At 40.4% G+C, this 14,689-nt stretch overlaps 1 protein-coding gene across 1 annotated transcript in view; it reads left to right on the top strand.

Moving 5' to 3' along the window:
• Window positions 1-14,689, top strand: part of Pfas (phosphoribosylformylglycinamidine synthase) — a 295,039-nt gene that overhangs the window by 65,614 nt on the left and 214,736 nt on the right. The window contains exon 4 of the mRNA XM_070100647.1: window positions 4,156-4,297. Coding sequence (XP_069956748.1) covers window positions 4,156-4,297 — 142 coding nt within the window. The remainder of the gene's footprint in view (window positions 1-4,155; window positions 4,298-14,689) is intronic.

The raw sequence follows: 14,689 nt of genomic DNA, 5'->3' as shown, positions 1-14,689 counted from the left end.
TGTGAGGATGGTGAGTGTATCAGGTGTAGTGTGAGGATGGTGAGTGTATCATGGTGTGAGGATGGTGAGTGTATCATAGTATGAGGATGGTGAGTGTATCATAGTGTGAGGATGGAGAGTGTATCATAGTGTGAGGATGGTGAGTGTATCATAGTGTGAGGGTAGTGAGTGTATCATAGTGTGAGGATGGAGAGTGTATCATGGTGTGAGGCTAGTGAGTGTATCATAGTGTGAGGATGGTGAGTGTATCATGGTGTGAGGATGGTGAGTGTATCATAGTGTGAGGATGGTGAGTGTATCATAGTGTGAGGATGGTGAGTGTATCATAGTGTGAGGATGGAGAGTGTATCATAGTGTGAGGATGGTGAGTGTATCATAGTGTGAGGATGGTGAGTGTATCATAGTGTGAGGATGGTGAGTGTATCATAGTGTGAGGATGGAGAGTGTATCATAGTGTGAGGATGGTGAGTGTATCATAGTGTGAGGATGGAGAGTGTATCATAGTGTGAGGATGGTGAGTGTATCAGTTTGAGGATGGTGTATCATAGTGTGAGGATAGTGAGTGTATCATAGTGTGAGGATAGTGAGTGTATCATAGTGTGAGGATGGTGAGTGCATCATAGTGTGAGGATGGTGAGTGTATCATAATGTGATGATGGTGAGTGTATCATAGTGTGAGGATGGTGAGTGTGTCATAGTGTGAGGATTGTGTATCATAGTGTGAGGATAGTGAGTGTATCATAGTGTGAGGATAGTGAGTGTATCATAGTGTGAGGATGGTGAGTGTATCATAGTGTGAGGATGGTGAGTGTGTCATAGTGTGAGGATGGTGTATCATAGTGTGAGGATAGTGAGTGTATCATAGTGTGAGGATGGTGAGTGTGTCATAGTGTGAGGATGGTGTATCATAGTGTGAGGATAGTGAGTGTATCATAGTGTGAGGATGGTGTGTGTATCATAGTGTGAGGATGGTGTGTGTATCATAGTGTGAGGATGGTGAGTGTATCATAGTGTGAGGATGGTGAGTGTATCATAGTGTGAGGATGGTGAGTGTATCATAGTGTGAGGATAGTGAGTGTATCATAGTGTGAGGATAGTGAGTGTATCATAGTGTGAGGATAGTGAGTGCATCATAGTGTGAGGATAGTGAGTGTATCATAGTGTGAGGATGGTGAGTGCATCATAGTGTGAGGATGGTGTGTGTATCATAGTGTGAGAATGGTGAGTGTATCATAGTGTGAGGATGGTGAGTGTATCATAGTGTGAGGATGGTGTGTGCATCAAAGTGTGAGAATGGTGAGTGTATCATAGTGTGAGGATGGTGAGTGTATCATAGTGTGAGGATAGTGAGTGTATCATAGTGTGAGGATGGTGAGTGCATCATAGTGTGAGGATGGTGGGTGTATCATAGTGTGAGGATGGTGAGTGTATCATAGTGTGAGGATGGTGAGTGTATCATAGTGTGAGGATGGTGAGTGTATCATAGTGTGAGGATGGTGAGTGTATCATAGTGTGAGGATGGTGAGTGTATCATAGTGTGAGGATAGTGAGTGTATCATAGTGTGAGGATGGTGAGTGTATCATAGTGTGAGGATAGTGAGTGTATCATAGTGTGAGGATGGTGAGTGTATCATAGTGTGAGGATGGTGAGTGTATCATAGTGTGAGGATGGTGAGTGTATCATAGTGTGAGGATATTGAGTGTATCATAGTGTGAGGATGGTGAGTGTATCATAGTGTGAGGATGGTGTGTGTATCATAGTGTGAGGATGGTGAGTGTATCATAGTGTGAGGATGGTGAGTGTATCATAGTGTGAGGATAGTGAGTGTATCATAGTGTGAGGATGGTGAGTGTATCATAGTGTGAGGATGGTGAGTGTATCATAGTGTGAGGATGGTGAGTGTATCATAGTGTGAGGATGGTGTGTGTATCATAGTGTGAGGATGGTGTGTGTATCATAGTGTGAGGATGGTGAGTGTATCATAGTGTGAGGATGGTGAGTGTATCATAGTGTGAGGATGGTGAGTGTATCATAGTGTGAGGATGGTGTGTGTATCATAGTGTGAGGATGGTGAGTGTATCATAGTGTGAGGATGGTGAGTGTATCATAGTGTGAGGATGGTGAGTGTATCATAGTGTGAGGATGGTGAGTGTATCATAGTGTGAGGATGGTGTGTGTATCATAGTGTGAGGATGGTGTGTGTTTCATAGTGTGAGGATGGTGAGTGTATCATAGTGTGAGGATGGTGAGTGTATCATAGTGTGAGGATGGTGAGTGTATCATAGTGTGAGGATAGTGAGTATCACTCCACCTCTCTCATTCTGTCCTAATATACAGCATCTCCTTACTTAGCAATGTACTTGTTTACCGACGACTTGGACTTAAAATGGGCTCTCTGACCAGTATGCTTACCTAAATAATGTATATTAGAGCTGATTTCCTCTACTCTGTTTATTTCAATATACAGTAAACTACTGTAAAAACATTTAAAACTATACTAGAAATGTCATAAATGGTGCAAAGGTGACATTAGAACAATATCAAAGATGGTTGACACAAACCCACTACTATTATAGTATGCTCCTCACTTAGCGATGAATTCATTTACCGATGTGGTCATAGGACTGTAACTCCATTGTCAAGTGAGGATAGGCTATATTGGACCCCATATAATGGACTTCAGTAATACTTAACAAAATCTGCTGGATCAATCACTATGGAAACAATGGATCAAGTTCCTTCTGTACAAAGTAGATCATTGTTTAGTAACAGAAAACAGTCATTTTGAAGTCTGTCACAACTGTCATCACCAGTTAGATCATCATATGGAAGGTATACTGAATATATTTTTTCAAGGAACTGGCCACATCCCAGGGTTTTACCTGGAGATTACCTGGAGAGGATTTCAGGGGTCAATGCCCCCGTGGCCTGGTCTGAGATCAGGCCTCATGGTGGATCAGGGTCTGATCAACCAGGCTGTTACTGCTGGCCACATGCAAGCTGACACACGAACCACAACCCGGTTGGTCAGGTACTGACTTTAGGTGCCTGTCCAGTGCCTTCTTGAAGACAGCCAGGGGTCTATTGGTAATCCTCCTTATGTGTGCTGGGAGGCAATTGAACAGTCTTGGGCCCCAGACATTTATTGTGTTGTCTCTCATTGTACTCGTGGCACCCCTGCTTTTCATCGGGGGAATGTTGCATCTCCTGCCGAGTCTTTTGCTTTCATAGAGAGTGATTTTCGTGTGCAGGTTTGGTACCAATCCCTTCAGGACCTTCCAAGTGTATATTATTATGTATCTCTCTCGCCTGCATTTGAGGGAATACAAATCAAGGACCTTCAACCGTTCCCAGTAGTTTAGGTGCCTTATCGTACTCGTGTGTGTTGTGAAAGTTTTTCGTACACTCCAGGTCTGCAATGTCACCAGCCTTGATGGGGGCCGTTAGTGTACAGCAGTATTCCAGCCTAGAGAGTGCAAGAGATTTGAAGAGAATCATCATGAGCTTGGCATCCTTAGTTTTGAAGGTTCTCATTATCTATCCTATCATTTTCCTAGCAGATGAGGTAGATACTGTAGATTGTTGTAGTCTTTGAAGGCGAGATCCTCTGACATTATCACTTCTAGGTCCTTCACATTACTTTTCTGCTCTATTGTATGGTTAGGATTTGTTGTATACCCCGACACATTTTTAATTTCTTCACGTTTCTCATATCTGAGTAGTAGTTGAAATTTCTCCTCGTTGAACTTCATATTGTTATGAGTGGCCCATTCGAAGATTTGGTTGATGTCTGCTTGGAGTCTTGCGGTGTCTTTGTTGGAGGTCACTGCCATGGTAATCCGGGTGTCATATGCAAAGGAAGACACGGAGGTGTGGCTTACATCTTTGTCTATGTCAGAAATGGATGAGTAATAGAATGGGAACAAGTATTGTGCCTAGTGGAACAGAGCTTTTTACCGTGGCTGCCTGGGACTTTACTCAGTTGACTATTACTCTTGTGTTCTACTCATCAGGAAGTTGTAGATCCATCTACCAACTTTTCCCGTTATTCCTAAAAAATAACAAAAGTTTTTCTTTTTAAATTTAGTTATTTATACAGGAGAAGGGGTATATATTGCCATACATTAGAGTATCACAATGCTTTCCACCCACAGGTTGAACTTCACAACTGCCTGGAGTACAAATGCTGTCAGTATATGTCATGCAATGGGACTAAAGAGCGTTGTAAGGCTGGAACGAGCCAACCGCTACCTTGTCACCATTAATGGAACCTTTGATCTTGAGACAAGGAAGCAGGTTAGAACACCTTATTTATATATGCTCATTAAGAAAGCCATTCACATCTGTTGGTGTAGTTTGGGTAGCAATTAGAGCTCTCTGGTAAGTCAGAAAGCTGCTGCTTTATTGTAATGTGACATTTGTAGCTCTAAGATTGCTGGTATTATCATTCACTGCACTTGTAAACAATGCTGTATACATTACTAAAGTTAAAAAGAGAAACTTTTGTTTTTCTTTTTGGGCCACCCTGCCTAGGTGGGATACTGCCGGTTTGTTGAAAGAAATTCTTAGAGTGGTCTTGTATAGCCAGTGTAAAGGGTTTAGTGCTGTCAATGTTGAAGTGGTCCAATATAACCAATGTATAGTGTTGTTTAGTGCTGTCTGTGTTAAAGTTGTCCACTATAACCAGTGTAGTGTTGGACATTCCCGTCACAAATTTCCCACATTTTGTGGGTGTCCTGTACATAGTATGGTGTTGTTTGAAGGTGTCTCATACTAGTGTGATGTTACTACTGTTCTATCATACGAGTTTGATGTTACTACTGTTCTGTCATACTACCTTGATGTTACTAATGTTCTGTCATACTAGCTTGATGTTACACTGCTCTATCATACTCGTTTGATGTTACTACTGTTCTATCATACTAGCTTGATGTTACTAATGTTCTATCATACTTGTTTGATGTTACTACTTCTATTATACTCGTTTGATGTTACTACTGTTCTATCATACTTGTTTGATGTTACTACTGTTCTATCATACTCGTTTGATGTTACTACTGTTCTGTCATACTAGTTTGATGTTACTACTGTTCTGTCATACTAGTTTGATGTTACTACTGTTCTTTCCTACTAGTTTGATGTTACTACTGTTCTGTCATACTAGTTTGATGTTACTACTGTTCTATCATACGAGTTTGATGTTACTACCATTCTATCATACTCGTTTGATGTTACTACTGTTCTATCATACTCGTTTGATGTTACTACTGTTCTATCATACTCATTTGATGTTACTACTGTTCTATCATACTCGTTTGATGTTACTACTGTTCTATCATACTCATTTGATGTTACTACTGTTCTGTCATACTCGTTTGATGTTACTACTGTTCTCTCATACTCGTTTGATGTTACTACTGTTCTATCATACTCGTTTGATGTTACTACTGTTCTCTCATACTCGTTTGATGTTACTACTGTTCTATCATACTCGTTTGATGTTACTACTATTCTGTCATACTTGTTTGATGTTACTACTGTTCTGTCATACTTGTTTGATGTTACTACTGTTCTATCATACTCGTTTGATGTTACTACTGTTCTGTCATACTTGTTTGATGTTACTACTGTTCTGTCATACTTGTTTGATGTTACTACTGTTCTGTCATACTAGTTTGCTGTTACTAACGTTCTATCATACTAGTGTGATGTTGGTACTGTTCTATCATACTAGTGTTTTATTAGTACTGTTCTATCATACTAGTGTTTTATTAGTACTGTTCTATCATACTAGTGTTTTATTAGTACTGTTCTATCATACTAGTGTTTTATTAGTACTGTTCTATCATACTAGTGTTTTATTAGTACTGTTCTATCATACTAGTGTTTTATTAGTACTGTTCTATCATACTAGTGTGATGTTACTACTGTCATAAGTGGTGTTACTACTGTTCTAACATAACAGTGGTGTTACTACTGTTCTAACATAACAGTGGTGTTACTACTGTTCTAACATAACAGTGGTGTTACTACTGTTCTCTCAGAAGTGTGGTGCCAAGACCTGTTAAGTGCCTGGCACTCTGGCTGATAGTATTGTTGGATTATTTACTAACATGTAAGATGCCAAATAAGATTTAAAATTTTCTCTAATTTACTCTATAATAAGGTATAAGGTATGCATACTTTTTTGCATTTTCATGTTTCTTAATTTTTACTTGTCTGATATTTACTACGCAGTTTTAGGACTGGTTTAAGACCAACAAAGTACATTAACCTTTTGACTGTCGCAAGCCCCTTTCTGAAACTGTCATTCTATGTCGAAAAATTTTTGGAAAAAAAAAATGTTTTTCTTATGAAATGATAGAGAATCTTTTCCCGATGGTAATGACACCAAAAGTACAAAATTTGGTCAAAAACTCATGGAATTATGCTCCCACGAAGTTAGCGGTCTCGATGGCATACACGCATCGGCGATTTCGCTGACTTTGAGCCTTATTTTTGGCCAATTCCATTGTTCCAGTTGACCAAACTCATAGCTGTTTCTTTAGAACTTCATTTTTTCTATCAGTTGAGCACAAGAAACTGCCCATTTACTGATTTGAACTACCCAATAAAGTGATCAGAAATTGGCAATTTGGCCAATTTCATGCAAATTAAAAAAGATGCCAATTTCAAAATAGGATCCAGGATAAACAATGTAGGCATTCTTGGCACTAAATAATATATCTTCTGTTCATTAGTTACGTCTCTAGGCCCCTCTTATATTACTATAGCTTTCTATTTTGATTTTTTATTCATACAAAAAATAGAAGATTTACTGTTAAGCGGACTACTGCATTATTGTAAAAATGGTATAAATAATATCAGTGCACTAGTGAAAGAATATTAGACTTCCCAGTTGAAGTGTATTGGACATGTGGTGTGATTTGCTTACTCTTGAACATTGGTAAAAATTAAACATTTGTGCTACTTTGAGCTCAATTTCAAGATCGTTTTCATTGTGAAACTAATCAAAATCATCTCTGTTTCTGTAATATGTTTTCCATTCTGTCACATGAGACCATGAAAACGAGAATGCAACCATAAATACTATACGAAAATACACCTCAAAGTCGGTGTTTTAATCCAAAGAAACGGTTGGAGTTTTTTTTTTCTCATTATGCACTGCGTGCTGCAGGATTTTTTTTATATGGTGCACACTGACCATACAGACCCATTCTCTCACATTTGGGCCTACCAGCTTTCTCCTGCTTGATTTGAAGCTGCTAGAATTATTGAGTATAGTATATACATTCGAAACACTGGCTCGTAAGATGTATATATACGACCAAAACAGTCAAAGGGTTAATGTTCTCTAAGAATTTTTTTTTTTAAGTTAGTGTAGGAAATGTAAGACTAAGTAGTGTTCCCTTCCACATACAACATATATGCAAGAAAGTCTCCAGAACAGTAGGCTTCTTTTCTAAGATACGGTACTATGTACCCCGAATGGCACTTCTTGATATTTACCACTCTCTCATCTACTTGTACCTCACCTATGGTATTTGTGCCTGGGGTTAAGAACATAAGAACATAAAAAAGAAGGAACACTGCAACAGACCTACTGACCCATGCAGAACAAGTCCATGTCCCCAATGACCCCCCCCCATCCTGGATTAGCCCGATGACCCACCCAGTCTGGTCACCTCCACTCAAGGATGGAGCACAGCACCAGACCCAGCAGCACAAACTAATCAGGTCCAACTCACACCCACCCGCACCCACTCACATATTTATCTAACCTATTTTTAAAACTACACAATGTTTTAGGCTGAATAACTGTACTCGTGAGTTTGTTCCACTCATCCACGACTCTATTAACAAATCAGTGCTTTCCTGTATCCTTCCTGAAACTGAATTTTTCCAACTTGAAACCATTGCTGCGAGTCCTGTCTTGGCTGGAAATTTTCGGCATGCTATTTACATCCACATTTTTTATTCCTGTTTTCCATTTATACACCTCGATCATATCCCCCCCTAATTCTACGCCTTTTGAGGAAATGCAGATTCATGGCCCTCAGTCTATCCTCATAGGGAAGATTTCTGATACATGGGATTATCTTTGTCATCCTCCTCTGTACGTTTTCCAGAGCATTTATATCCATTCTGTAATACAGTGACCAGAACTGAGCAGCATAGTCTAAATGAGGCCTAACCAAGGATATATAGAGTTGAAGAAGAACCTGAGGACTTCTATTATTTATACTTCTAGATATGAAGCCAAGAATTCTGTTAGCTTTATTGCAAACACTAATGCACTGTTGTCTTGGTTTTAGATTACTGCTACCCAGAACTCCTAAATCCTTTTCACAATCAGTAGTATTAAGATCTACATTATTTAGTTTATATGTGGCATGGTTATTTAACTGTCCAGCATTTAGAACTTTGCATTTGTCAATGTTAAACTGCATCTGCCATTTCTCTGACCATTGCATCAGTCTATTCAAATCATCCTGCAGTGCTCCATTGTCCTCATTAGAATGAATTGGACGGCCTATTTTGGTGTCATCAGCAAATTTGCTTATGTCGCTATTTATTCCCTCATCTATGTCGTTTATGTAAATTGTGAACAACAATGGGCCCAACACTGACCCCTGAGGAACACCACTTGTGACGTGCCCCCATTCTGACTTCTCCCCATTTATGCAAACTCTCTGCTGCCTATTTGTCAGCCATGCCTCTACCCGGGAAAAAATTTCTCTTCCTATTCCGTGTGCCTTAAGTTTCCTCAATATCCTCTGGTGTGGAACTCTATCGAAAGCCTTACTGAAGTCCATATACACAATATCATATTCATTACCATGATCTACCTCCTTGAACACCTTAGTGAAAAAAGTTAGTAAATTCGTAAGACAGGAATGCCCCTTTGTAAAACCGTGTTGAGATTCATTAATCAATCTGTGCCTATCAAGATGGCTATGAATTGCTTCGGCAATTATTGATTCCATAAATTTTCTCACTATGGGGATAAGGCTTATTTGTCTATAGTTCGAAGCCAAGGACCTGTCACCTGCCTTGTAAATAGGTATTACATTTGCCATTTTCCACTTATCTGGCACTATGCCAGTTTGTAGTGATATGTTAAAAAGATTAGCCAAAGGTATGCTAAGTTCCTCTTTACATTCCTTTAACACCCTTGCAAACAGTTCATCAGGGCCTGGGGATTTGTTAGGTTTTAGTTTCTCTGTTTGTCTGAGGACCATGTCACTAGTTACTGCAATCGTGCATAGTTTATTATCCTGTTCTACATAATCTATTATTTCAGGAATATCGCTAGTATTTTCCTGGGTGAAAACTGAGAGGAAGTAGGTATTGAGAATTTCACACATATCCTTATCACTGTCAGTGATCTGACCAGAGTTACTCTTTAGTGGGCCAATCTTGTCCCTAATCTTACTTCTGTATACCTGAAAGAACCCTTTTGGGTTAGTCTTTGAATCCCTTGCAACTTTAGCCTCATAATCCCTTTTTGCTTTTCTTATTCCTTTCTTTATTTCTCTCTTTAATTGAATATATTGATTTCTTAACTGCCCATCCCCTCTTTTGACATGCCTATATATGCCTCACTTTTGACCAGTGAGATGTTTTAATCTATTGTTCATCCATTTGGGATCATTTTTGTTAGATCTAATTTCCCTAGTCAGAACAAAGTTGTCTGGGCAGCTAGAACTATGCTCTGAAAAATGTCATATTGGCAACCAAGATCACCTACCTGACCCACAGTCAGGACATCACAACTTAGCTTACCCAGGTAATTTTTCAGTCCCATGAAGTTGACCCAGCGAAAATCTGGGACAGAGATTTGATTGCAGTTATTTGGGTAATTCCATGATATATTGAAACTAAGTGATTTGTGATCGCTTTCCCCAAGCTCATCATTAACCTCAAGATTATTAATTAGTGAATCTTTGTTGGCAAGAACCAAGTCAAGCAGATTGTTTTCTCTAGTTGGTTCTGTCACAGCCTGTTCTAAAAAGCAATCCTGAACTGTATCAAGAAAGTCACTAGACTCAAGATTTCCTGTCATATTGTTCCAATCAATTTGTCTAAAGTTAAAATCTCCCATTTTCACAACATTTTCATATCTAGATGCCTTATGAATTTCGTCCCATAACAGCTTACTGCACTCCCTATCAAGGTTTGGGGGCCTATAAATCACACCCAAAATTAATTTGTCACGTCCCTCAGGAAACTGTAGCCAAACAGATTCTGTGCTTGATGCTTCTAATCTTATATCATGTCTAAGACAACAATTTAAATTTTCTCTGACATACATCACCACTCCACCACCCTTCCTGTTGACCCTGTCAGTGTGGAATAGTTTATAACCCTGTACGTTGCATTCAGAAGGCATTTCTCTATCTTTCAGGTTGAACCAGGTCTCTGTTATAGCAATAATATCTATATTACCTACACTTGCAAGTAATCTTAGCTCATCTATCTTATTTCTTAGACTCCTACTATTTGCATAGTAAACCTTAAGGTAGCTAGTCACTCGTTGCCCTCTACTATCTCTCTTTGTTTGTTGATCAATTGATTTGCCATTACTAGCAACTTTATTTTGAATATTGTCTTTGAACATATCCCTGAGGTATCCCGGTAATAACTGCTGTTTTTAACCCTAATGCTGCAGCCTGATTGTTTCCCACAAACACCCATACCTCTATAATCTATCAGTTTAAATTCCTAGACAAGTCATCAATTACCCTCTCAACTGAATTGGCTAATGCAACCACTCCATCCCCAGAGAGATGAACCCCCATCCCTTGCATACATATCACATTTGCCAAAGAATAGGTCCCAGTTATCAATGGATGGGATTGCAAGTTCCTTGCAGTACCTGTCTAGCCAGCAATTTATACCAATTGCCCTAGACATCCATTCATTGCCCACTCCCTTTCTAGGCAAGATGCTACATATGACTGGGATCCCTCCCTTAGACCTAACTACTTGTGTGGCTGACCTGTACTTATCCAGTGAGTTTGATTACCAACTCCTGCACCAGGCAACACACTCCATTGGTATTTAAGAGCTTAAATTTGCTTAATATACAAAACATCCACACATATTATTGTGCCTACTACATACACAGAGCATTGTACATATACAGTGGACCCCCGCATAACGATTTTAATCCGTGCAAGAGGGCTCATTGTTATGCGAAATAATCGGTATGCGAATGAATTTTCCCCATAAGAAATAATGGAAATCAAATTAATCCGTGCAAGACACCCAAAAGTATGAAAAAAAAAAATTTACCACATGAAATATACATTTTTCTACACACAAAGAGAAGGATACATGCACAATAGTAGAGTAGTACATGCACAGTATATATTGTGCATGTACTAGTCTACTAAATGAAGAATAAATGACACTTACCTTTATTGAAGATGCAGCAATGACTGATGAGACTGTGTCCTGGGAGTGCCTTTTCCTCCTGAGTACTGTAGGTCCTGTTTGGCATTTTCTTCCAGAACAGGCCTTATCACACTGTGTATGCCACTACGATTCTTAAATCTCTCAAACCAACCTTTGCTGGCTTTAAATTCACCAATATGAGCACTAGTTCCAGGCATTTTTCCCTGTTCACCTGGGTGTTAGTCGACTTGTGTGGGTTGCATCCTGGGAGACAAGATTAAGGACCCCAATGGAAATAAGTTAGACAGTCTTCGATGACACTGACTTTTTTGGGTTATCCTGGGTGGCAAATCCTCTGGGGTTAATTGTTTCTTGGTATTCTCAATAAGCCACACCAACCACGGTGCTACAGCAGCAGCAGCAGCTGACGGTGGTACAGCAGCAACAGACGATGCTACAGCAGCAGCAGATGATGCTACAGCAGCAACAGACGATGTTACAGCAGCAGCAGACGATGCTACAGCAGAAGCAGCAGCAGCAGACGATGCTACAGCAGCAGCAGCAGCAGCAGACGATGCTACAGCAGCAGCAGACGATGCTACAGCAGCAGCAGCAGCAGACGATGCTACAGCAGCAGCAGACGATGCTACAGCAGCAGCAGACGATGCTACAGCAGCAGCAGACGATGCTACAGCAGCAGCAGACGATGCTACAGCAGCAGCAGACGATGCTACAGCAGCAGCAGACGATGCTACAGACAGCAGACGATGCTACAGCAGCAGCAGCAGCTGACAGTGCTACAGCAGCAGCAGACGATGCTACAGCAGCAGCAGACGATGCTACAGCAGCAGCAGCAGATGATGCTACAGCAGCAGCAGCAGCTGACAGTGCAGCAGCAGCTGTACCACCAATAGTAGCGATTGTTGATTGGGGTTTATTATACAACCTGGCCAGCTCGGAGACACGCACTCCACTTTCATACTTATCAATGATCTTTTTCTTCATCTCTATTGTAATTCTCACCCTTATTGCTGTAGGGTTGGCACTAGAAGCTTTCTTGGGGCCCATGGTCACTTATTTTCCAGAAAAAGCACCGAAAACACTGTAATAATACGAAATATTCCGATTGTATGCTTGGATGTTACCGCGGAGGCTGGCTGGTAAACAATGCCACTGGCGGCACATGTGAGGCTGGCTGAGGGCGCACATTGGACGCGTCTCGGACGAAAATCGGTGAGTGGGTTTTTAAGCGGTATGCGAGGCAAAATTTTTGCGATTAAAGCAAGCGGTATGCGGATTAATCGTTATGTGATGCCAACGGTATGCGGGGGTCCACTGTACTTCATTATAAACCTTCCTCTCAAACTCCTCCTTGATAACTACAACAGAACACACAGGCATAACACAAGGCATAAAACACTCTTGACATCCCTCATGTCCATCTCTCCCTATGCAAAAATGCTATGCATGTAAAGGGTCCGAAGATCTGGAGTTCATTACCAGAACGTACTAAAGGGCCCCTGCCTGCAAATCAATTTAACCCTTAAACGGTCCAAACAGATTGACGTTCAAATTCATAGTGCTCCAAAAGTAGATCTACTTTTTTTTACATATTTTCAAATATAACAAAAAAAAATGTAGATAAAAGTTTTTTTACACATTTTCAATTTTTTTTTTTTTTATCACACTGGCCGATTCCCACCAAGGCAGGGTGGCCCGAAAAAGAAAAACTTTCACCATCATTCACTCCATCACTGTCTTGCCAGAAGGGTGCTTTACACTACAGTTTTTAAATTGCAACATTAACACCCCTCCTTCAGAGTGCAGGCACTGTACTTCCCATCTCCAGGACTCAAGTCCGGCCTGCCGGTTTCCCTGATCCCCTTCATAAATGTTACTTTGCTCACACTCCAACAGCACGTCAAGTATTAAAAACCATTTGTCTCCATTCACTCCTATCAAACACGCTCACGCATGCCTGCTGGAAGTCCAAGCCCCTCGCACACAAAACCTCCTTTACCCCCTCCCTCCAACCTTTCCTAGGCCGACCCCTGCCCCGCCTTCCTTCCACTACAGACTGATACACTCTTGATGTTATTCTGTTTCGCTCCATTCTCTCCACATGTCCGAACCACCTCAACAACCCTTCCTCAGCCCTCTGGACAACAGTTTTGGTAATCCCGCACCTCCTCCTAACTTCCAAACTACGAATTCTCTGCATTATATTCACACCACACATTGCTCTCAGACATGACATCTCCACTGCCTCCAGCCTTCTCCTCACTGCAACATTCATCACCCATGCTTCACACCCATATAAGAGCGTTGGTAAAACTATACTCTCATACATTCCCCTCTTTGCCTCCAAGGACAAAGTTCTTTGTCTCCACAGACTCCTAAGTGCACCACTCACCCTTTTCCCCTCATCAATTCTATGATTCACCTCATCTTTCATAGACCCATCCGCTGACACGTCCACTCCCAAATATCTGAATACATTCACCTCCTCCATACTCTCTCCCTCCAATCTGATATCCACTCTTTCATCACCTAATCTTTTTGTTATCCTCATAATTTTACTCTTTCCTGTATTCACTTTCAATTTTCTTCTTTTGCACACCCTACCAAAATCATCCACCAATCTCTGCAACTTCTCTTCAGAATCTCCCAAGAGCACAGTGTCATCAGCAAAGAGCAACTGTGACAACTCCCACTTTGTGTGATTCTTTATCTTTTAACTCCACGCCTCTTGCCAAGACCCTAGCATTTACTTCTCTTACAACCCCATCTATAAATATATTAAACAAAACAAGAAGATGATCTACATTTTTTTACATACTTTTAGATGTTGAAAAAAACGTATATATACTTTTGAACCGTTTAAGAGTTAAGGATCCTACTTAGAAATCACTTCCTCTCCCAAAATTAACCAAACAATCACTATACAGCAGGGCCCTGGTTTACGGCATTTTGCTTTACGGTGTTCCACTAATACGGTCATATCAAATTATAACCAAAACTCGCTAAATGGCTCCCCCCACCTGACTTTCTAATACGGTCACCGCACCCCACCCTGTTTGTTTACATTCTCCGTGAGATCTGTAAGCACTAAGTCTCCATTATGTCTGGAAACTCCAAAATTTCAAGTGTTTTTAAAAGTTATTTCATATTTTATATATACTCTGATAATTATACTTATGTATACCTGTACCTAAATAAACTTACATACTGTGCTGGCATGTAGGTACACATTAAAATCAGTGTCTTATATCTCAAGATGTCATATTA

The sequence above is a fragment of the Cherax quadricarinatus genome, chromosome 73 (genome assembly GCF_038502225.1).
Source record: "Cherax quadricarinatus isolate ZL_2023a chromosome 73, ASM3850222v1, whole genome shotgun sequence".
Lineage (NCBI taxonomy): Eukaryota > Metazoa > Arthropoda > Malacostraca > Decapoda > Parastacidae > Cherax > Cherax quadricarinatus.
Note: the sequence above shows the minus strand (reverse complement) of the source record. Positions and strands in the feature narration are given on the sequence as shown.